The 26,492-nt window shown below is 39.7% G+C and overlaps 1 protein-coding gene across 1 annotated transcript; it reads right to left on the bottom strand.

Annotated features, from left to right (window-relative positions):
* Window positions 1–11,268: 11,268 nt before the first annotated feature.
* LOC127570768 (guanine nucleotide-binding protein G(T) subunit gamma-T1-like) lies at window positions 11,269–13,444 on the bottom strand. Its single transcript, XM_052016588.1, has 3 exons — window positions 13,230–13,444; window positions 12,985–13,084; window positions 11,269–11,935 (listed from the first exon to the last, which is right to left on the bottom strand). Exons 2-3 carry the CDS (start codon window positions 13,063–13,065, stop codon window positions 11,810–11,812), a joined length of 207 nt encoding a protein of 68 aa, XP_051872548.1. The 5' UTR covers window positions 13,066–13,084; window positions 13,230–13,444; the 3' UTR covers window positions 11,269–11,809.
* Between the last annotated feature and the right edge of the window lie 13,048 nt (window positions 13,445–26,492).

Below are 26,492 nucleotides of genomic sequence, written 5' to 3'. Positions count from 1 at the left end.
TTTGGTAAAGGATCCTCAAGGGAAGAGTGATCATAACTTGATGGAATTTTGTGTTCAGTTTGACAGAGAGAAAGAAACCTGGTCTCAAGCTAATGTCTTAAGTAAAGACTTCTCAAAAGTATAGAGGCAGAGTTGACCAAATTGGACTGGGAAAATTGATTAAAAGGTAAGATGGTAGATGAGCAGTCACATACAAATAAGGAAAAAAATTCATAATTCTCAACAAGGATATATTCAATACAGAACTTTACAAGAAAGATAACTCATACTTGGTTAAGGTCAAAATGAAAGAAAAGCACGTATATTGTATAAATTAGTTATCAAACAGAAAACGGGAAACATTTCAGAAATCAGCAGATGATAACTTAAAAAGGGTGAAAATGGATTATGAAACTAACAATAAATATAAAAACTGTAAGTGCTTCTTAAAAAAGGGAACATATAAAAGGAAAGTATCTAAAGTAAATTTTGACTCCTTAGTGGATGAGAGTCAGGTATTAAAAATGGGAAATAAGACTTTGAAAACAATATTTTGTATTTGTCTTCATGGTTGAAGACTAATAGCATTTCAGTGATCATAGAAAATCAAGGGGAAAACAAAGATATTTAAAACAATAAGTATCACTAGAGAAAAAGTACTAGGCAAACTAGTGGGATTAAAGGCTGACAAGTTCCTTGGACCTGAGAGCCTGCACCCTAGAATTTTAAGATATGCAGCTGAAAGATAATGAATGAACTTCCAAAATTCCCTCGATTCTTAAGAAGTCCCAACAGATTGGTTAACTGTAAATATAAAGCCCCTATTTGAGAAAGGAGACAGAAAGCAGGAAACTATAAATCAGATATCTGACATTAGGAAAATGCTCAAATTAATTATTAAAGAAGTATTAGCAAGACATTCATCTAAGTCATTTATATAAATTGTAAAACATTGCAGTTTCAGCACTGACTCCTGTGGGACATTAATCATTATGTCTTGCAACCAGAAAGAGAGCCATTTATTTCAATAATCTGGTTCCTGTTAGGTAGCCAATCTTCTACCCAGCCAATATTTCACCACCTACACATACGCTTTATGATGCAGCACTTTATCAAATGTCTTCCGTAAATCTTAATTCATCCACTGGTTCCTCTTTATCCATGGCACACATTACTTCTTCAGGGAACTTCAATGCATTGCTCAAACATGACTTCCTTTACACAAAAGCACATTGACTCTGCCTATTGCTTTGATTTTTTTTCTACATGACCTGCAATAACATTTTTGGCAATAACTTCTAACATTTACCATGTAATAAATGTTAAGCTAAGTGGCCCGTGGTTTCCTGCTTACTGTCTTCCTTTTTGAATATAGGAGTTACATTTACTATTCCCCAAATCCCGGGAATTCTGGAAAATTAAAACTGACACATCAGCTATGTCACTGATGAAGACCTTCAGGACCCTGGAACTTGCAGCCTGCAGCTTCAACAATACGCTCAGCCCCACTGCTCAGGTGATTATAAATTTCCTGAGTTTTTCCGCCTTTCCAATTCTTAAATTACAGCCATTTCTGGGATGCCTGAAACAAAAAGAGAAAATACTAGAAAAACTCAGCAAGTCAGGCAGCATATGTGGAAAGAGAAACAGACTATGTTTCAAGTCTGCAACCCTTCATCAGAAATGGAAAAGAAGTACATTTTTAAATCATCAACCATTTTCTTGTTTTACATTTCTAATTTCCCAGACTCACTTTCTATTGGAGCCATCAGTCGCTCATTTAATTCTTTAAATACCTATAGAAACCGACATATTTGCATTCATCTTCAGGCAGTCATGTCATGGATGAAAAATCTAGCTTCCTGCCAGTATAGCACTGAAAATGTGTTCTAGTGTTAGCTGTGCTTTTACACCTGGTGCCCTAATGCACCCACAATACTGGTGTCTTGGATGTGGAACATTGCTTAGGGACTTACTGTCCACCAAGTACAGGACAAATTCATTTCAGCCAATTACCGTCCCTTGAGATTGGACAATCTTGGATTGTTTTCTCTGAAGTGTTGGAGGCTAAGGGGTGATCTAACCGAAGTATATACAAGCATTAGAGGCATAGCCAGTGGACAGTCAAAGTCTTTTTCCCATCCTTTCCACATATTTGGATGAGTATAATTCTGAACACACTTCCTCTATTTCGTATGTTCCTCCATCATCTTCTTTCTTCAACAGGGGTAATATTATTAGTCTACCCAGTGGATGGTGACAGTGAATTGGTAGTTAGTAGAGAAACAGGGCTTGGTGAGTGGACTGAGATGACCGGAAAAGCAGTGGGGAAGCAACTGGCGCCTGGAGATAAAGCTTAATTACTGTTCAGTTCATCAGTCCAGCCTGACACAGAAGCAGAGGGTGCATGGGGGTGAGGGGGGCTGGCGGAAAGAAAGAATGGGGCAATGAGGTAGAGGCAAGGGGTGGTCGAGGAGCGACAGAGTGGGGAGATGGGGAGAGGTAGAGTGTGGAAATGGGGCATATGCAGAGTAGGGAATGAAGGGGGAAGAATGGGGCAATGTGGGAGAGGTAGAGTGGGGAGATAGGACACAGGCAGAATAGGTGAATGCAGTTAAATTAAATTAGTCCTTGCACAATTCTATGTAGCATGTGTGCTCTCTCAGCTTTTACAGTCATACAAGCTTTTGTGCACGGAGCTTTCTCTAAAGTGCTCAACCACACAAAGGATTAACATGGATGAGTGCTCACTGGTCAGCATGGACATAGTGGGCTGAATGGTCGTTTGCCAACTGTATGACTCTTTTGCCTCTAAAAGAAACACTGCTACTCTTTTGCTTTCTCAAATAGATACCAATCACTAAACTGGAGACTGCAATGCTGTGAAATTTACCTATATTTTCAGAAGAGGTGACTTTGGCTACAAGACATCTCTTTTATAAGTGCAATTGACTCAAAGACACATGGGGCCTCTGCTGGGGTGAAGAAGGATCTGCAGGAAATCATTCTAGGTTGCAGGTAACTGACAATAGATAGGAGCATTTGAGGGCCTATGGAGATATCAATGGAAGATTTGAGCTATTGTTATTCTTTTATCATTGCTTCTTCAAAATATTGGAACTCCCTATCTAATAGCATTGTGGAGAATGTTAAACTGGTCAATAGGAGCAGGAGACTGGAGCTTTAGCATTTGAATACTACATTGTAATTTTATGTAGTATTTATGTTAATAGAAGTTGAAGTGGTGACTCTAGATATTTCTAGATGATTCATTCTGGGGAGAGTTGTGAGTTATGCTGATGATAACTCATGTAAAAATGGCACAATTTTCTTAAGTAGGAAACATTAGAAGAAATGGGTTGTTGTTGGGAAAAGAAGAATGAGGTAAAAAATTACTTTTTTTTAAAAGAAATAACTAGATATTATAAGGAGCAGGTTCTTTTGCAGATCATTTCTAGACAGAAAAGCTTGGATTGACTGAAGTCCTTCTTCATTCATGCAGAATTTACTCTAAAATATTCTCTTCCTTCAAAACTACTAGGAGACTTTTAGGGGTAATTTAACAAATCAGTATTCCTGTCTCAAATCACAAGCAATCATAAAGACATATTGGCAATTGAAATACAAAAATCAGCAGACCCAAATGAATCTCACAACCAATAACATCGTGGATGGAAAATTCATTGAAGTCCCACTAATCTCCTAATACTGTAGGTTATTCTAATAAATGAAGATCCCTGCCAGGAGCTTAACTTCATAAAAGGTATCATCTTGCATTTATATAAACTGCTTTCAGGTTCACATCAATGCAACATGTGTAATGTAATTCATGGAAAAAAACAACCTGATTGAATTCAAGCTATATGAAAATTATTAAAATGCTGAGCCAGCTCTTTTCCTTGAACATTTTTGTCCTCCTTTCATGCATAATAAATATGCTGAAATGTCTTTGACATATAATCTCCAAGCATATTTGATTGACAATCTTCTTTGTCTATACCAGAATTTAAGTGTTAAGCTTTATGCAGTTGCATCTTTGCATCTTCAGGATTTCTAACTCAATAAAATGCTATTATTAACGTAGTTGTCTTCTACTTAGTAACATTTGAAAACTCATGAGCTTGACAAGTAAAGCTGTCACCAATGCCCTGATTCACTTAGTCCCTGACACTATCCCTTTCCTTTTAACTTGTTTGGTCTGATTGTGACAAGAATTAACCCGTTTGACCTTGATCTCAGCTGATGATGGTCATCTCCAAGACTCTCTGCAAACCACAAAAGTGCATTCTGTGTGTTACACACACAACATATTCAAAACATAACAGCAATGACACTTCCAGTTGGTTCATTCTTGCCACCAGTGTTAAGTGGATTCAGTAAGACTTTAAAATGTGGGATTAATTAGACAAATGCACAACTGTAACACATAGAACAATAGTTCATTATTTATTAGCACAGCTAAGATACTGGGCATGCCCATAACAATATAGAGTTTTAAAGAGAAAAAACACAAAAATAACTTTCCTAAATAGGCAATGAGCTAACAATACATGACACTATACTTCTTATTTCTGCCAACATAACATTACTCCATTACTCTCATACTGAAACATTATTTCGCACCACTACTGCCTCTACACAGTACACAATTATAAAATACCTTCTTTCTTGGTATTTTGAGTTTTAACCTTCACAAATAGCAACTAATACAAAACTCCACTATTTTTGCCCCATCTTTTTACACACTCATTTGAGCATCATCCTGTAATATAAAGATTTTAAAATTTTTCCTTTATTTACAGCTTTATACCCTTTGTTCTATTTTGCTGCACTTTTGGTCCACGTTTTGGAAAACTCATAAACCACTTTGTCTTGCTCCCTTACTCATCACTTTCCAAAGCCTATTCCAAACCTACATCTTTGATCATTCTTTCCACACCTTCCCTCAACGCTTTATACCACTGGTTGGCATTGGTTATTTTTGCTTCTCAGTATTAATGTGACATTTTTTCATATTAAGGCATTTTATAAGTGTACATTGATGATGGTTATTCACAGATATTACTCTAATACTCTTGGTCCAGCACCAAGATCCATGCTTTCCCACTATGGAGTGAGGGCACTAACTTTACTCCACTCTTTCCCCAGTTCTGAAGAAGAGTAATTAACCCAAAACATTAACTTATTTCTCGTTCCACAGATGCTACTTCACTGGCTGAGTTTTTCCAGCATTTCTGTTTTTGTTGCATTAATTTTATACTCTGTCACATTACCTGTGGAAGTTTTCAGCAGAATAAGATATATTGGGAAAACAAATTCACTAAACCTGAGCTGATTTAATTTACTCTTTGCGAATGGTTTAAAATCTAACCTGTTTTGTAATAATCTTACAAAGACACAGAGTCTGGATACAAAGTTCTAGACAGAAAGCACTGAACACTAAGTACTATTTTACGCTCCTCCAGCAGTTTCTACCCTAGTTGGTTGCAAAACCAAATTTTTAACATCTTTCAAATTTATTTTTCCACCTCGCACCATTTTACTTTTACAGCTTTTACATCGTGCAACAATATTTTGCACTCACTTTTCCCCACTAGATCCTAACTTTGTTGATCTGTGGAAATAATTGCCCTCTGTTGTTCCTCAGTTTACTGACCATTGTTTGGTTTTTGATGTTTGTATAGGAACTAAAATGTCACTGCTCCAGACTGCTGGAGGTTAGTTAAAATAATACAGTTCAAGTAAAAAATAATCTAATCTGCACATATTATCCACTTAGCGTGTTATATTGAACTTATTATTTTGAAAATGTATGCTTTCAAATTGCCCCATCTTTACATCGGTTTTCATTACACTGTCTCAGTCATGGTCAGTGATGACCATATCCTGACAACAATGAGGCTATTTATAGGGAAATTCTATGGGTGCCTATAAGGCTGGCAAGGTCTCATTTAATGTCAACCCCTAAATACCTGAATTTGTTAACACTATGATTCTCCCTTGGTAGAACTAGGTAAGAAATTATAGCTGGGTCTTGACTATTACAGCAAAACTCACAAGATGATAGTTTTTCTACACCTTATTCTCCAAGAGGTAATGACTGAAGTAGAGGGATACAATGCCAAAGTAACCTTAGTGAGTTTCTGCATTATATCTTGTACATTCTACAGCCACGTTGCTCTGCAATGAGAGGGAATAGATATTGTAAACAGTGGTAAAGGTAATGTTAATTGATCCTGGATGGTGTTGCTTATTGTGAATCATCATGCTCTGATCTAACCCTAGTTTTGAAGGATCTAAAATAAAACATTCATTTGAAAACACCCACCAGCTTTCCTTTCATTTTTGTATCCATAATATTGGCATGATTTTCATAGTTAAGTTTTGCATCAGTGGTGGTACTTCAGTAACCTGATAGTGAGGGATATGACAATGGTAGTGTCATTGAAGATTAATACAAAGATCACTGGTGTTCATGCTGGAGATGTTTATTGCTTGTGGCACCTACTTAGCTTGAGTTTTACTTACTGTTTACCAGCTGAAGCTGGAATGTTATCCAGGTCCTGCTACAGGCTGCCAAGGATTGCTTCATTATCAGAAGGTTGAATGAGGCTAACCAGACATTGCAGGGAAGGTCATTAATGAAGATTGTTAGCACAAGAATAATTTCTTCTGAGACTCTTGAATCATTGTACTGGAACTGCAATGAGTGTTCTCTGACAACAGCAGTCACTTATCTGCATGCTAAATATGCATTCAGAGACAGGTTGGTTACCTGTCCACTGGGAGAGGATATGGGCTGCTCAGTAGATAAGTTGCAACATAGAGTCTCTCACTGTCAAATATTTTGTGTTTCTCCATGCATCACTAAGTCTGTTTGTGGCCAAATACTTGTCTCTGTTGCTATAAGGTGCTGGATCCACTCATGTTTTCATATGCCCTGATGGCCAGAACAATTCCCAGGTCTCTGAGATTGAAGGAGCAACAGAGTAATTGGCTCGAGGAAATACCCTGTGATCTACTCTGCATTTTCCTCACAATGTGACCAGTTGGGAAGCTAATTGTCATGATTCATGCAATCAAATGTACCTTCATACACTTTGTTCATTGACCCATTGACCAGAATAACAAGGAACACAAGTCCAGTTCTTTGCTGGCTTACTGTAAAAAACACAGCTCAAATACCATCTATAAATTCACTGATGATACCACTGTTGGTAGAATCTCAGATGGCAATGTAGGAGCTTACAGGAGTGAGATAGATTGGCTGGTTGAGTGGTGTTGCAACAACAACCTCGCACTCAACGTCAGTAAGACCAAGGAACTGATTGTGGACTTCAGGAAGAGGAAGTCAAGAAAACACACACCAGTCCTTATTGAGGGGTCAGCAGTGGAAAGGGGAGCAGTTTAAGTTCCTGGACATCAACATCTCTGAGGATCTGTCCTGGGCCTAACACACTGATGCAATCATGAAGGCACACCAGCAGCTCTACTTCATTAGGAGTTTGAGGAAATTTGGTATGTAACCAAAGACTCTTACAAATTTCTATAGATGTACGGTGGAGAGAATCCTGACTGGTTGTATCACAGCCTGGTATGGAGCCTCCAATGCACAGGATCGCAAGAGGCTGCAGAGGGTTATAGACTCAGCCAACTCCATCACGGACACAACCCTCCCCACCAATGAGGACATGTTCAAGAGCCGGTGCCTCAAGAAAGTGGCATCTATCATTAAGGACCGTCCCCAACTGGGACATGCCCTCTTCTCATTATTACCATCAGCGAGGAGGTATAGGAGCCTGAAGACCCAAATTCAATGATTCAGGAACAGTTTCTTCCACTCCACCATCAGATTTCTCAACGATCCAATACCTCACTATTACCTTTTTTTTACACTTATTTAATTTTGTAATTTATAGATTTTTATGTCTTTGCATGGTATTGCTGCCACAAAGCAAAAGAATTTCATGTCATATGTCAGTGATAATAAACCTGATTCTGATGAAACGTGCTTCCATGGACAAAATGAGAAGCCTGCAAACCATTGTGATTTGTCATATAGAATCTCTGAACCCTTTGTCAATTAGGGAAAATGCCTATGTTTCCAAAATAACTCCACAGGTCTTTAATTTACATCATGTGACTCATTGATGGTTTAATGTTGGTGATACCATCAGAAACATTTATATCATTCAGGCGTCAGGACCCCGGTGGTTCTTCCTGATTTGCTGTGGTAGCCATTGCTCTTTACCAGGCAGCTGTCATCCCTGACAGAGTGGCATTCAGCAAATGAAAGGACATTGACTACCATGATATTGGACTTGATTCTGCTGCATATAAATTACCATGGTCTACAGGAAGCAACCTTAGGCAGTGAGGTGTTCAGTGACCCAAATGGTGCTGAGGATGTTGAAATGCTGGCTGAAAATGCTTGATGTGTTACTCCCTGCGCTGGAGATTATACCAAATGAGGACCGAAAATGTAACTTGGAAATAAATGGGGCAAAAAATAAAATACAGACTATATAATAAAAACAAGGTAAAAATTGCAGGCAACAATGTGGAAAGGTAAAATCATTCATCGAACTCAGCTGCAACCTGCAAAATTTGAGAAACAGCAGGAAAAAAATTGAAGCTTAATTGTGTGAGTGCATGAAACAGTTTATCAGTACAATACTGCTTTACAGTACAGTGGCAAAGTCAATAACAGCACCTCTGTGCAGAAAATTGGACACATTTAATCAATGGTGTATCTGTGTCAGATATTTGGCATCCAACAAGTGTACTACCAACCTCTTAGGACAACATATAATTTGAACAGAATATGAAATTAATAACATTTTGGCAGAGAGATTCCTTTACAAACTCACCAAAATGTAGCAAGGGTAAACATAGACATGGTTAATAACTAACAAGATAGCCAAATCAAAGGATAATTACATGAAATACACTAAATGGAGAGCAGCATTGATTAATGAGGCTGTGATCTTGCCAGTTCCTAATTCAATAACCACAACAAGAAAAAGCAACTTGCATTCAATTATTTTAAGATACAGATATGTTCCAAAGCATGTCACAGTTTGGCATAAGGAAATGGATGCCGAGATAGACGGGGATTAAGAGAGGTCATCATAAGTTTAGGCAGGGAGATGAGAACTGAAGAAGGTTTAAAGCTGTGGAGATAGCCAGAGTGTAGGACCAAGGTGGCTAAAGCCAATGATGGGACAGATGGAGGGCAGAAACACAAAAATTTGGAGTAATTTGAAAAAGATAAAAGGGATTTGCAAGAGAATTTGGACAAAGAGTTGACAGGGTGCACAATGCTTTCTAGATTGGAACATAGATATTGAATAGAGTATATTGGGAGATGAATGAGCGTAACGTAATGCAGGTCAAGATACGGCAGCAGGTCTTTGGATGTGGGAGCTTGTAGAGAGTGGAAGCCTGTTTTTGTAAACATACAATAGGCAAGCTAAAAATGGCAAAAGCACAATTAAAGATTTCACAGTAGGAAGTACTGGAAGGGGGCAGGATTGCAGACATTATGTTGAATGTGGTGTAAAAATTGAATCTCAGCTCATGGTCAAGAGGATGAATTCATTACAAACAGGCTGATTTGGAGACTGGAGCTTCTGGTAAATGTGAGACATGGTGACTTCACACTTCCTGCCGATGAGCTGGTGTATGTTGTGACCTATCTGTGTTTTGGATAGAAAAGTGCAAAGACTTCTGGAAAAGTACATGTGAAAACTGATCCCATGCAGACAGCAAGTGTCCTGAGATGTTTGATTATGGAAGCAGGATCTAGGATAGAAATTTGCATTGATAGAAATGTGACAATGCGAGGTTCTTTAAAGGAGCCTTTTGTGGAGATGCATTGGCTGCATTCAAATTAGTGAGACTGAAACCATGTGATGAAGGCAATCCCAAGAATTTGAATGAAGGGACAGGATTGGGAGTGGATGGCCAGTTATATTGAATGTTGTAAAAATTGTGTGGAAGATAAAGTGGGATGGTCAGCCATGGTGCTTGAGAATGTCATTAATGATCTTGACCAATGTCATCTCAGTGTTGACGGACAAGGTGAAATCTAGATTGGAGGGATTCAAACAGAGTTTTAGAACAGATGTTGGGAGGCAACAAAATGGTTACTTAGAAACGAAAACACACTGGCAGTTGGAGAGGGCCAAGGGGATATGGACAAAATCAACTAATGGACCTCTATAAAAAAATGAATCAATTCATTACCCAGGGACAGCCTGTAATGGCAAACAAGACAATCTGCTTTTTGTCTTTCATGGGAGTTTATCTGGTTCCTCGTACATGTTGAGCATTGGGGAGTGTGGTGCCTTGTTTTAACTTGATTGAATGACACAAATGTGGGGCCAGCTAGACTACTACACATTAACCAATTGCACTCAATTCCACCTCTACCTCACCTCCCTTGGTTCATGACACATAACTCTTTACAGAAGTAACATCTTAATCTACACTCTCGAATTATGTTGCTGTTTAAGCCAGTACTGAAAAAGAAAAATTCATTTTTCTTGACACATGAAACAAAGTTTCTTTATGTGTGACTGATTTCACGACTTATCATGGTCGCAGTCTAGAGCCTAACTAAATGGTTTTCAGTCTTGGTGTCCTATTTGATCTTGAGATGTCTTTCAAACCTCATTTCCTCTCCACCACAAATATGATTACATCCCCCTCCAAAAGGTTGTGCACCTCTGCCAACTTGGCATTGACATCCTTATGTGCCTGGTCATCGTTTGTGGATTTGAATCTTGTTCATCTTATTATCATCTAGAAACTTCAAATTGTCCAAATTTCTGCTTTGTATATTTTACTCCACAATGAGCCTTGTTCATCAATTGTACTCATCCTTCTGACATTATCATTCCTTCTAACTCACTAACTTTAAAATGTTCACCATTAAATCCATATTAATTCTTGATTTCTCTGACACTGGCATGTTGTGCAACTTCTCTCCATTTGCTCCACCTTTTCAGCTGCCTGAGCTCTTGCATTTCATATGTCTTTCTAAACCAGTCTGTTTCCACATTTGTCTTCTCAAAATTGATAACTTCCATCAAATATTCACTCACCCTCTCTAATTTGTCCCATTCTGTAAGTATTTCTGGATTGCAAGGCTCCTTTTAAAGCAGTAAAGAGGTCTGGTGTTCTCTTTGAAGACTTAATAGTGTGGAAACAAGAATACAAAAATCTTTCAACTTACAAGCATTTATTTTATATATAAATACCTGTATTCGGTGTTCCTTGCATTGTACAAATTCATCAAAACTGAAAGCCAGATGTGTTAAATTCTGTATTAAAATAGTTAAATATATCAGTGTAACTTTGCCACCTGTTTATACATGATATAAAAATGCAGTTTTTGGTGTATTTTCAATATGGATTTGAAATAGGAAATAATATAATTTTACTAATATTGTATCCTACACACAATTATCAGGATATGTACACATTTGTAATACCATTTTAAAATATGTACCTTCACAAAGTAATAATATTAAATTATGATTTTCTAGATATAGCCCCTACAGATCAGCAATGGAAAGTATATATTGTTTTCCAAATGTTAACACCATTCATGATTGAATTTGCCAAATGTTCAACTTTATTAGCAACATGTGCAGAAATGCTTTTTTTAATTTCAACAACAATAAAGATGACATGCCAATGTAGATGATGAACCTATCCCTTTTCCATCTTTCAGGTTTGTCACCTATAGGGTTTCATTGTACTAATGATCACTAGGCTGTAGAAAATACCCTGATGACCTGAGCATATTTGAGTCCTGACTGATTTATGAGATCACACAGCCTCCCTTCTCCTTGAAGGGATTCTTGTCCTCAGGGATTCCCTTTACCAAAGGATCTTCTGCAGATTGTGATTCAATGTAATCCTTCAGTTCCTCTGCACATTTGGATACCTGAAATAGTTCAATGCCAAACCATAAGTGCCAGAAGATAATTGGAATGATAGCAGAATCTAAACATAACATTTATAGCTTAAGTTGGGAACTGTGTGGCTCAATGAGCACCACTCATGTCTGTGTATCACAAAGCTGTTGTTTCAAAAAACAAAACTGGTGTTGACACTTTATTAGATTGAGGAAATGCCATACTATTAAAGAGGTCAGAACTGAGGGAGTGCTTCCCTATCAGAGGTGTGTCTTTTTGATTAGCCCAAAGGCTGAATATCCTCTCAAGTGGACATAAAACAACCTCTACTGTTATTTTGAAGAGGAAAATTAATCCTGGTGGCCTGGCCAACATTTACCCTGCAACCAGCATCCCTAAAGCAGCTTACCTGGTCATTACCGTACTGCTGTTTGTCAGAGGTTGCTCTGAGCTAAGATTGTAACATGAGTAACAACACTTCAAAGACAAATTCTTTGACTGTAAAGTGCTTAAGTTCATCCTGGTACACTAAAGGTACCTTCTCTCCTATTACTAGGAGAGTGCCTGTCACAACTGGTGAATGCAACATGGCCCTTAATTGTAGTACTTAAGACTTTACAGCGAAGAGTAGTGTTATATAACTACAACATGAGATGCAAATTAATGTGCTTTGTATTCTAGCATTTCTATTTGTGTAATGACATTATATGTGTTGTAAGTTAGCAAGAGCAATAGACCAAACCCAACTTTAATCAGGATCAGCCAGATAGATCTGTGTTCTGTGGTTATTAGTAACGAAAAAGTCCTTATTACACAAGATTATAGGTATTAGTAATACGTGGCCTGCTGATGCAACCCATGTTATTAAAATATGCTTTGCACAGGACTTGCATGAAATTTCAATTAATTTCTCACATTCTCGATCTTTAATCAGATTTCATTAATTCTGCTGGGCAACTTGCTGAAGTGAACCTTAACAATTAGAAAATACATAATATTTGTAACCCCTCAAAACAGCAACAGGAAATGCAAGAACTGGCAATACTAATATTCTGAAATCATAAACAGGAGCTCCTACCAGCATCCTTTCTAAAGGCAATTCTTTCTTAAGTTGCTCTATCTCCATTTTCAAACGGTCTTTATCTGTTAAATCTTCCATCTCAGCCTTTTATAGTTGCCTTAAAAATAAACAAACTTTCGTTCAGAATAGTGTCAAAACAATCGCAATGTTTAAAGTTTAGATTTAATAATTTTAAAAAGACGCAAAAGCGGCGAAAGCATGCCACGATGCAAACAGGCGGGCAGCGCATTCGATGGGCTCACCAGTGTCAGGGCCGATTGAACTCGAGCACTGGCGAACGCCGTTCTCCCGCCACAGCCGCTACCCGCGTTATTTCCTCAGTCCACCGCCGCAGCCAGTGATCCCGCAGCCTGTCGTCAGCCCTTTTAAAGCGGGGGCCATAATATTTTAATCTATAATATGATTAAATCACGAGCTTTAACAGATTTGTTCATTAAGTGGAAGGAGAGAAAATCCTTTCTTGCCAAACGTATTGTTTTGGAATTGCATACGCAACTTCCAAAGAAAATATACATTTTTTTTAAAAAACACATATCCTTCCTTTGGTTCGTCAGCTTTCCTGTCAATATACTTTTTGTTTATTTTAAAATTACATTTATTAATAAAGTGGATCATACTGACGTCAGTGGCGTAAGCTGCAAAAGTCCGTTATCAGAGTATTTATCGCCTCTTAAACATCTGTTGGACTGGCCACCTGATTCATTGTAGTCCGAGTCACTTATAATAAGCACGCATTTTAGTTACCACATTGTACACAGCACTAAAATAGAATTAACAATCATTTTCTTCTAAACATAGAATCAGATTTGAATATTTATCTTTTGTTTGTTTAAAACGTGCTGATCTCTTCAAAATTACTACAAAAATATGCCTTCTGTATGACAAAGTCTAGTGATTCAGCGTTGAAGAGGCAGTCTTACTCAATGGTAACGTCTATTGAAGGTATGTTTACATGTGATAAAATTGGAGAGAAATAGATGTCATTTTGCCAATTTATGAGCATGAGATAGCTTTAGAGAAGCCCACATTCTGCACCAAATGCCCGTAAAATAACTGTAAGTAATGGATTAGGGACTTTTTAAAATGTCTTTTGCTGTCATCTAAAAAACAGACATACAGCATGGTTACAGGTGTAAGTGAGGTGTGAACACACGTTTTAGGCTCCCTCACTAAACTTCCATATGGCAGAAGTATACTGAATTTCTTGGGCAGCCCAAGAAGACTGGGAATGCCCTGCCAATGTGTCCCAGTCGCCCCCCGCCTCCCTCAGAGACATTCTACATTCCTCCATTCGATTTACCATCGTGCTTCTGTGAGCAAGTAGCAGGCCAAGGTTAGCCTTTTTAAGAGGTGTGCACATGTCCTCACTGCAGGAGGTGGTGCTGGATGCCTTCACTAAGGGTGTATCAGGTCTATAGTGACTGATGAGGTTGGAGGCCATGTCTCACTATGTTTCTTGCTCTCTGCAGCCTTCCCCACTGCAAAAATCACACACCACACCCGGCATGAACTTGGTTGAGCAGCTTTTTAAACATCTCTGCGTCCTCTTCAAATGAACCACCCACTTTGGTATTTGGGTGCAGAAGATCACTAGGGTGACAAGGGAGGAGTGGAGAGGGATAGGCCAACTGAAGGCAACAAATCACTTGATCTGAATCTTGCAGTTCACTGATTGAATAACCCTCCTAGTTTAGAGTAGTGATGCAGAATTATTTGCATGGAGGGTGAGATTAAAAACATACCTGGTGGCCACATGTGAACATAGGAGTCCCATCATCCTGAAATGTCCTTGCTGCTATCAGTTTAACTTCAGTTAATGTTGGATTCCCCAAGGATTCCAGGGCAGACTACCAGCATCCTGCAGTTTCCCAGTATTGAAACTATCCCCATCGGGCAGCATGGTAGCATAGCGGTTGGCATAACGCTATTACAGTGCCAGCGATCGGGGTTCAATTCCCACCGCTGTCTGTAAGGAGTTTGTATGTTCTCTCCGTTACTGCGTGGGTTTCCTCTGGTTTCCTCCATATTCCAAAAACATACGGGTTAGTGGGTTAACATGGGTGTAATTGGCACGGGCTCGTTGGGCTGGAAGGGTCGTTGTTACCATGCTACTCCACCTGAAACAAATATTGTAATATAAAATGGGTAAATCAATTTATTTATTTATTTTCAGAATCTGGGAATACTAGCAAGGCCAGCATTTATTATCCAACAGTAATGACCTTGAGATAGTGATAGCAAGCTGTCCTCTTGAGCCACTGCAGTCCTTCTGGTGAAGGTACTCCCACTGTGCTTTTTCCTTCAGAGCACTTCAGGGCACATAAAATTGTAAGATCACACTCCTGCCCAACTTTTAATGGGCAATGTATCAAAGCCTGCACTTTGCCTAGAATGCAGAGGACTGGAGCATTCTAAATGTTGCCACCAGTTTAAAAAAAGAAAGCAAAGGGATAAACATGAAAAACTTCGACTAGTCATCTCAATGTATAGTGAAAATTTTTAGAGTTAAAAATAATTGGTATTTGGAGAAGTGTGGGCTAATAACTGAAAGCATTGATTTGTTAAATTGTGTTTTGCTATCAATTGAGTATTTTGCTGAAGTACTGGAAAGCACTGAAGATGATCTTTAAGAAGGCATTTGACAAAGCACTGTGTAACTTGCTTATTTGTCAAATGTAAACTTTTTAATGAAAGAGATAGTGGGAGTAAGGATACAAAAAATAGCTGAAAGAAAGCAGTGAATAGTGATGAAGGGCTATTTTTCAGATTGGGTAAGAGAATTCTCCAGAGTCTGCAAGAGGATCATTGCTTTTTTTATATATATAACAACTTTGATGTAAAACACAATTTCAAGATCTCCAGATGACACAAAACATGAAGGCAGTAAATAAGATGGATATTGGACCTGTTCTGTTTCAGATGTAACCCATTCTGCTTGTACAGGTTCCATCAACCCTATCAATGTTCCCAATGATCCAAAAAAAGTTAAGGCCTGCTTCCCATCCCATCCCTTTAGTCACATATTCATTTGACCTATCTTTGTATTCCTATACTTAGGATCATATGACACTGGAAGTAATCCAGAGATTAGTTTTAGAAGTTCTGCTCTTTGATCTGCTATGTAACTCCTTAAATTCATGATGCATCTCACGACTTCATCCCTTTTCCAACCCATGTCATTGGTACAGACATGTATTATGACCACTGGCTGTTCGCTCTCCCTCTTCAGAATGCCTTGCATCCAAGGCATCCCTGACCCTGGCAACTCACCAGATAGCTGAAATGGTTTCAACTGGGGAAAAAAAATCACAATTACAATGACAAAGGGAGGACAACATTCAGTGTATCTTGTTCACTTATCTGCAGCTGCAAGCTACAGCTAAAAAAAATCAGTCAGCGAGAATTTAAGTTTAAAAATTTACTAACTTTGACTATTAATTCAGGCTAAACTTCATAAAATAATATATGCTTACACTTCTCTTGCTCACTCAAAGCCCCCACTCTGAGCACTGCACTCCAGGATCAACTGCAAAACAGGTCAGTGCAAGAGACAAGGCTGAAGAATTTCTAACTAGATATACTGAGTGGGTGATCGGTTTTGTCTTTCTCCTTATATGCCCCCCTCCACATCACCCACCCATCACAGAAGCCAACCTCCCATCAATTTGATTTATTCAAAAGACAGTAAGAAACAGCTGAGTGCACATGGGTACACCAAGTCTATAGTTCCTGACACTGACTGACCAGAACTAGTCTAGACAAGCTGTTCCAGTACTGCTACAAATCTGGCATCTACCTGAAAATCTGGAAATTTGTCCAGCTGTATTCTGTTTATGAAAAACAAGATGAATCCAAACTGCTCAATTACTGATCAATCAGCCCAATCCAAAGTGAAGGAAGGTGTCATGGACATTTATATTGAACAACACATACTCACCAATAACCTGCTTGTCAAGGCTCAGTCTGGCCTTTGCCAGGACCATGTTTTCCTAAATTTTATTAGGAAATTTAAAGGACAAACAAAAGAGCTGAATTCAGAGGTGAGGTGAGCATGACTGGCCTTGATGACATGACAGCATTTCTCAGAGTGAGGCATCAATGTGCCCCGGTAAAACAGAATTCAATAGCAATCAAGGGGAAAACAAAAATCACACTGATGGTTGAAGGCATGCACCACACCGTCAAAGTTCACCCACGCTCTGTAAAGAATCAGACAACAGCAGAACCAAAGAACTTACGATAAATGCTTTATTAGCTTTCACTAGCGGGAGTGGCGGAATACAGAGGAAGAGTAAACAATGTAACCCTAACTCTGTACCAATCCTCACTCAAAGAAGACTCGGTTACAGCGTACCTTTAGACTCATTTTCGTGGGAAAGCTAGGTGGGAAGTTACACTTACACAGGCAATTGCTTACATAAAGTTTCTAGCATAACAAGGTACGTCTAAAAAAACTACTTCTTTCCCACTTACACCTGGCATTAAAACTAGACAAAACTAATATCACACCATGTCTGAGATCATTCTGTACTCTGGGAACCCACTGACAATGAACATACTAAGAAGCATACTATTAACTCTTACACTGCCGGTCATTAACTCTTGCATTCCCAGCAATCTTTTACATTCCGTCCTCTTATCATTTCATGATAGTAAACAATTCTATAAAGCGAGAGACAGAGTACAATACTGTGCTATTAGCAGAAGGAGATAGTGTGCTATAATGATTACAACAATAATAAGTATTACTATTAAGCCATAATGCAATATCACATCCCATATGCTACTAAGCAGGCCTCCTAATGGCCATTGCCATTTAGACCCTTTAGTGAACCCATGCAGGTCCTGCCGTACTTGTCTAATGTTGTTAAGTTCTATTACAATGTGATCAGAGAGGGATGTAATATTGGCAGACTCGTCAGGAATATAAGTACAACATTCGCTCCCTATGATAGCACATGTTCCTCCTTTTTCTGCTAAAATAAAGTCAAGGGCCATATGATTCTGCAGGACTGTTTGCCGGATCGCCATCATCTCAAGTGGATATTTCGGTTACTTGGGTCTGTGTTTGTGACAGGGTTTCGGCAGTATTGTTAGCCAATTTCTCAAGGGCTGTGGCCAGATTTATTACTTCCCTTGAGTTCCTGGCTGTCCCAGAGAAAGGGAAAGCGATCATCCAAAAATCGTTCAGCTTCAGTTATTCCCCTTAGCTGCCTGGTCCAGTGGGAGTGATTCTGCAGCTGGGTCATCGCTCTCAAATGGGGAATTATATATCCCATATAACAACAGCCAGTCCATTTTTTATATGATTTTTCTAAACCCTGTGTACTCTACCTATCACCAGTTTTTCCTGGCAGCCCCTCAGGAAATTAATTCTGGTTGTTGGAGGTCAGTCATCTTGATCACATAGCTGCAGATATCACACATTTGCTTTCTAAGCCCAACTACTTTCAGCTGTTTCATGAGTGACCTTTCCTCCACCATAAGGTCAAAGGTAGGGTTGTTTGTAGATGATTGAAAATATATTCCATTTTCAATTCCTCGATAGGAAAATAGGGCATTCCTAGACACTATGAGTTGGACAACATTATGCCACGGTCTGATGAGTGGCAGGGGAGATTTAGGTAATACAAGAGCTAGGTAATTCCACCCCCAAAAATACAGCACAAGTCACAGTCCCTGGGCGTTCAATGTCACCACTATCAGAGAATCCATCAGCATCAATATCATGGAATTAAAGAATAGCTGTAGTGCAGAACAAGACCATTCAGCCCATTTGTCCGGACCCTCTACCAGTGGAACTCACCAATTCCATCCAATGGCTCCTTCTATCTAGGTTTGCAAATTTTATTCCCTTTTAAAGACCACAGTGGAACCTCCCTTCACCCCATCTGCAGGTAGTGTCTCCAGAGTCCATCCACACGCTGCTTAAACAGGTTTTTCCTCATATCAATCTTAATTATCTTCCTCTTTAATTTATACCTGTGATCTCCAGTCCCAGACCCCTCCACTAATGGAAGTAGCCTTTCACTGTCCACTCTGTCAAGTCCCCTCACCATTTTATATATTCTTATTAACAATCTCTTCAGCCTTCTCCAAAGAAAACTGTCCCAACCTCTCCTGACCATCCTTACGGCTACTTCCACATCCTTTCATTAATGAGACAATCAGAATTTAACACAATGTTGTTGTTAAAGCCAGACCAGTGTTTTATAAAAGTTCAGCATGACATCCCTGCTTTTACACTCCACCTCTATTGATAATGCCCTGAATTGTGCATGTCTTATATCCACTTTCTTAACCTGCCCAGCAACTTTAAAAATCTTGTTGATCCATATTCCCAGATCTGTCTGCCCTTGCACCACTTTTACAGGAGTATCCTTTATTGCCTCTTCTCATTCTTCCTGCCAAGATATATCAACTCACGCTTCTCTGCATTAAACTTCATCAGCAGACATCAATCCATTTAACCAACCTGTTTATATCCTGCTGCAATTTATCCTCCTTGCTGTTCACTACAGCGCTAAGGGATGTCATCCACAAATTTAGAAAATGTGGCTTGCAAATACAGTCCTTTGCGTTAATGTAGATCAAAAAATGTCCAAACACTGACCTCTGCGGTACACTACTTTTCACGTTCCTCTAAAATGTAAATAGACATGCATACATTTGCGGTGAATTTCCCACCTCCTAATTTGTGAGAGACTTTTCACTCAGGCAAAAAGTCAGGACTATGATAGAAGATTCTCCACTTGCCTGGATAGGTGCACCTTAAAACCAACCATATCATTGGAAACACCACTCCAAACATTCACTCTTCCCATCACTGGCAGAATGTGGCAGCAGTGTGTACCATTGACAAAGTGGACTGTACTATTTTGCAAGAGCTTCTTTAACAGGACCTTACAAATGATCATTAGAATGCCAAAAGAAATGCTACCTAACTTCACTCCATTTAAAATAAACCTTTTCTATTTGACAAAGCCATATGATGCTTACCATATGAAAATAGCACCTAGGACTCCTCATTGTGTTCTCCACAATTTCCTAGTTCCTTCAAAACCATGTAGGCATATTAAATTTAGAGAAACAAAGGACTGCAGATGCTGGAATCTGGATGAAAAACACTATGATGCTGGAGGAACTCAGCAGGCCAGGCTGCATCCATGGATAAAAGCTTGCAGTCAACATTTCAGGTCAGGACCCTTCCTGAAGATCCTTCCTTTGTGAAATACCCAATCTTTTTAATCTACCAAATGTTGTTTCTTGCATGAAAACTTCAACTTAGACAAAGATGCATTTTAATTATGATTATAAATTCTGCTTGTGTGTATTGAACTACAAACGAAGGGATGGTATGTACTTCCACAGCACATGACATAACACATCAAACCTCCTGTTTCTCCAAGTCAGGTCCACTATTGAATTGTACGGGTGCCAAGATGTACAACAGGTTATACAAGAGGTGAGGGTGAAAAATGCGGCCACATTGAAAAGCGTGAAAATAATGGTCTTGGAGAAAGATGCTATTTTGGTAAGAAACAATTTACCTTTAAGGCGTGAGGTAAAATAGACAAGTATTGAGAAATTAATGATTGCCTGTCATTTTTTTTAAATTCAAAACTGTGACATCCCTATCCAATGTGGTAATGAGGTTGATGGTATTGGTTTTGCAGTTGGATCCACATCTGACTTTTGTTGAAATGGACTGGAGGCAGCAGCCAGAAATCCCACTCTATAAATGTGGCAGCTTGGAACCAGTGAGTGCACTGACTGCCACTGATCTGGAGCAGTCTCGATCACAGTGCAAACAATGCAATTCACTTGGGCTGACCAGCCATGCAATGGGGCATCTTCGTCTTGATCTGCAGCACCTTGCTGTCATCTCGACCGGGTGACACGATGTCATGCATTTAGAATAGGTTTGGTTTTGCTGGTAAATTTGCAGTTAAAAAATAAATCAAAACCGGACATTCTGTTTCGTGTTGATTCAGGCTTAAATAAATCTGTTGTTACTCCTGTTCAAAGAACAACATGAGAAATACAGTGCAGTCACAACCTAGAGTTATGATGAAGTTCAGCATTGGCATAGTTCCAATAACTTACATCCATCACATTTATTTGGGACATTCAGAGAAACTCACAGGGGAAAGAGAGATGATTATTGATAATGCTACTCAAATCCCAAAAGGTTGACCACCTGCTTTTCTCCTCGGATGCTGCCTGGCCTGCTGAGTTCCTCCAGCATCATTGTGTTTTTCATTCCTCTTCTATCATTTCTGAATAGGGCAGATTAGTGGCAAGATGTTAATACAACGCACCTGCAGTCTCTTTAATGTTTGCTGCTTACAAAGGCAATAATGGAGGTGAGGTTATCAACTGAAGAGCCTTAATTGAAGGCAATACTCTCAACCAACCTGCAATGGCTGGTACAACAACATCTCAAAGTCACAACATTTGGTAAACTGAGTTCTTAAAGATGCCCTCACATTCTTATGTTCTTCAAAATGAAAACAAACCATTCAAATCATCAACTATTTACACAAAGAACATAGGGGGAACAGTACAGCACAGGAACATGCCCTTTGGCCCATGATGTTGTACTAATTAAGCTAATGAAGCTAATTAAGCTAAATAATTAAGTTAATGACACTTAATCCCTTCTGTCTGCACATGGTTCATATCCCTCCAATCTCTGCATACTCATGTGCCTATCAAAGAGCCTCTGTTGTATTTACCTACATCAGCATTCCAGGCACCCACCACTCAATGTGTAAAAAAACTTGCTTCGCACTTCTCCTTTGAACTTAACCCCTCTCACCTTAAATGCATGCACTCTAGTATTAAATTAGATTAGATATCTTTATTAGTCACATGTACATTGAAACACAGTGAAATGCATCTTTTGCGTAGAGTGTTCTGGGGGCAGCCCGCAAGTGTCGCCACACTTCCGGCACCAACATAGCATGCCCACAACTTCCTAACCCGTACGTCTTTGGAACGTGGGAGGAAACCGGAGTGTCTGGAGGAAACCCACGCAGGCATACAGGGAGAGCGTCCTTACAGACAGCGGTGCGAATTGAACCCGGCTCACTGGTGCTATAATAGTGTTATGCTAACCACTATTTCAACCCTGGGAGAAAGACATTGGCAGTCTGTCTATGCCTCTCATAATTTTATAAACTTCAATCGAGTCTCCCCTCAGCCTCCACCACTCCAGAGGAAACGACCTGAGATTGTCCAACTTCTCCTTATAGCTCATACCCTCTAATCCAGGCAGCATCCTGGTAAACCTCTTCTGCACCCTCCCCATAGCCTCTACATCCTTCCGATAATGGGGCAACCAGAACTGAATGCAATACTCCAGATGCGGCCTAAGCAGAATATTATAAAGTTGCAACATAACTTCCTGAGTCTTGAACTCAATGCCTTGACTAATAAAGGCAAGCATTCCATACACCTTCCTGCTGCTGTCTGTAAGGATGTTCTCCCTGTGTGTCTGTGTGGGTTTCCTCTAGATGCTCCGGTTTCCTTCCACATTCCAAGACGTACGGGTTAGGAAGTTGTGGGCATGCTATGTTGGCACCGGAAGTGTGGCAACATTTGTGGGCTGCCCCCAGAACACTCTAAACAAAAGATGCATTTCACAGTGTGTTTCGATGTACATGTGACTAATAAAGATATCTAATCTAATTGACTTGTGCAGCCACCTTCAGGGAGCTATGGACTTGGACGACAAGATCCCTCTGTACATCAATGGTTAATCGTCCTGCCTTTACATGTGATCTCCCAAAGTGCAACACCTCACACTTCCCCAGATTAAAATCCGTCTGTAATTTCTCTGCCCATATCTGCAACTGATCTATATCCCACTGTATCCTTGGCAACCTTCTACACTACCCACAATGCCACCGATCTTTGTGTCATCTACAAACTTACTAACCCACCCATCCACGTTTTCATCCAAGTCATTTATATATGTCCCAGTATGGATCCCTGTTGAACACCACGTGACAAGGACTTCCGGCCAGAATAAGACCCATCAACCACTACCCCCTGTCTTCTATGGGCAAGCCAGGTCTGAATCCAAGCGACCATGTCACTGTGGATCCCACACATCTTAATCTTTTGGATGATCCTACCATGAGGGATCTTGTCAAATGCCTAAAATCCGTGTAGCCATCATCCATTGCTCCACCTTCATCGATTACCTTTGTCACCTCCTCGAAGACTAAATCAGTTAGTAAGACATGAACTGCCCAGCAGAAAGCCATGCTGACTGTTCTTAGTTAGGCCATGCTTTTCCAAATGCTCATAAATCTTATCTGTAAGAATCCTCTCCTTCCTTACCACTGACATGGAACTATACCGGTCTATAATTTCCAGGACTATCCCTAATTCCCTCCTTGAATAAAGGAACAACATTAGCTACTCACCAGTCCTCCAGGACCTCGTCTGTGGCTAGAAAGGACATGAAGGTCTTGGTCAAGGCCCCAGCAATCTCATCTCTTGCCTTCCTCAATAACCTGGGGTATATCCCATCAGGCCCTGGGGACTTACCCACTTTAATGTCCTTCAAGAAACCAACACCACCTCTTTCCTTATCTCAAAATGCCCTAGCATATTCGCATGCTCCACACTGAACTCACTTTCCTCCATTTCCTTCTCCTTGGTGAAGACTGATGCAAAGTACCCATTTAGGACCTTGCTCACATCCTCAACCTCCAAGCCCATGTTCTATCCTTTATCCTTGAATGGTCCTACCCTCTCTCTAGTTATTTTCTTGCTCTTGATATATGTGTAGACTGCCTTGGGATTCACTTTAATCCTACTTACCAAGGACAGACCCTCCTGGCTCTCCTAATTCCCTCCTTGAGTTCTTTTTGTGCTTCCTTAAGTTCCTCAAAGGCCCTGTTTGAGTTTAGCTTCCTAAAACTTACATATGATTCCTTTTTCTTCTTAAACTCACAACCTCTCTCATCATCCAAAGTTCCCTTACCTTGCCAGCCTTGTCCTTTCTTCTCACTGGAACATACCTGTCCTGTACTCTATGCAGTTGGTTTTTAAACAACCTCCACATGTCAGATGTGGACTTGCCCACAAATAACTGTCCCCAATTAACTCGCTCTAGCTCCTGCCTAATGCTCGCAAAATTTGCCCTCCCCCAAGTTAATACTTTCCCAGAAGGTCTATTCTTATCTTTATTCATAGCTATCTTAAAAGAGGGAGTTGTGATCATTGTTTCCTAAACGTTCCCCCACTGAAAGTTCAGTCACCTGGTCAGGCTCATTTCCCAGTACAACATCCGGTATGGCCCCTCCTCTAGTTTGACTATCCACATATTGTTTTAAGAAACTCTCCTGGATGTACCTAACAAATTATACCCCATTTAACCCTCTTGCACTAAGGAGGTCCCAGTCTATGTTGGGGAAGTTGAAGTCACCCAGTATGACAACCCTGTTATCTTTGCACCTTTCCCTAATCTGCCTGCATATCTGTTCCTCAACGTCCCAGTGGCTATTGTGGATCTGTAGTACAATCCCATCAAAGTGATTGCACTTTTCTCATTTTTGATTTCTATCCATATAGACTCAATGGATGAGCCCTCCATTATGTCCCCTCTGAGTGCAGTTGTGATATTGTCCCCGATTAGTATTGCAACACAAATAAATTTATACAATAAGTTCAGCATGTATGCAGCTATCAAATTAACCAATTATAAATTTAGTTGATCTGTGGTCCACTTGGCTTCTGAAATCTCCTCAATGGCAAAGGAATTTTTGTCATTCCTGATGTGTTAGCTCTGGGTACCCAGGATTCTGGTGAACCACATCTTTCCTGATGCAGGGTTTCCACCTGAAATGTCAACAATTCCTTTCTGCCCACAGATGCTGCTCGACCTGTTGTGTTCCTCCAGCAGATTGTTTGTTGCACTAGATTCCAGCATCTGCAGTCTCTTGCGTCAGCCACATCTTGCTGTAGGTTGTGTGCCATCCACTTGGCTTCAGACTTCCTATGCTCCCCGACCAGTCAGTGATGGGTGCATTAGAGGACCTCATCTGTAACTCAAACAATAATTTCACATTTTCCCTCATTATTCACCATTGCTAGATTTTTGCCCTCTCAACTTCACATGTCTATATTCTCTTTGTAGCCCCCTTTAAGTCCTCTTCACAATTCACTTTCTTACCTCTCTTTGTATCATCAGCAAATGTAGCAAACAGATTTTCAGTGCTTTCCTAGAGTTATAGAGTTGTATAGCACAGAAACAAGCTCTTTAGCCTACCACATCCATGCCTATCTACACTATTCCCATTTGCCCACATTAGGTCTTTATCCTTCTATGCTTTGCTTATTCAAGTGTCTATCTAAATACCTCTTCAAGGTAGTGATTATGTCTAATTCTACCACCTTCTACGGCAGCATGTTCCAAATATCAACCACTTTCTGTGTAAAAAAGTTTCCACTAACATCCCCTTTAAAACTCCTTCCTCTCACCCTAAATTATGACCTCTTGTTTTTGATACCCTACCATGCAAAAATGAATCTGACTATCTACCCCATCTATGCCTCTCATAATCTTATATACTTCTATCAAGTCATCCCTTAGCTTCTTTCGCTCCAGGGAAAACAAGTCCAGCCTATCCAATCTCTCCCCATAGAGTCGTCCAATTCAGGTAACATACTGATGCAACTTTTCTGAATTCTCTCCAGTGCAATCACATCCTTCATATAGTGTGGTGACCAAAATTGCACACTATCCTCCAACTGCAGCCTAACTAATGTTTTGTAAAGTTGAAACATAACATGCCAACTTTTATATTCTGTGCCCCAACCTATGAAGGCAGGTATGCCATGTGCATTCTTCACCACCTTATCTACCTGTGTTGCCACTTTCACAGAATTATGGGCTTGGACTCTCAGTCCATCAACATTCCTTCATGCCCTAACATTTTACTGTATCTTACACCTATTTGACTTCCCAAAATGTATCACCTTATGCTTGTCAGGACTAAATTCCATCTGCCAATGCTCTGCTCAATTTTCTATCTGGTCTATATCCTGCTATATCCTTAGACAACTTTCCTTGCTATTCACAATACCACCAATTTTTGTGTCATCTGCAATGACAAATATATAGACTTTCAACCAAGTCATGTATATAAACTGTTTAAAAGTTGAGGCCCTAGCACCAATCCTTGTGGCAGACCAGACATTACACCTTGCCAACCAGAAAAAGACTCATTTATCTTTATTTCTCTTTCCTGTCAGCCAGCCATTCCTTTAAGTAGTCCATTCCGAAATGAAATAACTCAACATGCTCCAGATGGAAGAGAAGAACAGGCCAGGTCTGTTTGCTTTGGAGCAGTGGGTGGCTGTGACCAGCAGTCCTGACACACAGGGCAGGACTTCACTAGATGTTCCATATTTAAATCAATCCCAGGCCAACACACATGTAGCTTCTGGCCACACTTTCATATGGATGATTCCCATATACTAAGCAT

The sequence above is a fragment of the Pristis pectinata genome, chromosome 5, assembly GCF_009764475.1.
Source record: "Pristis pectinata isolate sPriPec2 chromosome 5, sPriPec2.1.pri, whole genome shotgun sequence".
In the NCBI taxonomy this organism is placed as follows: Eukaryota; Metazoa; Chordata; class Chondrichthyes; order Rhinopristiformes; family Pristidae; genus Pristis; species Pristis pectinata.
Note: the sequence above shows the minus strand (reverse complement) of the source record. Positions and strands in the feature narration are given on the sequence as shown.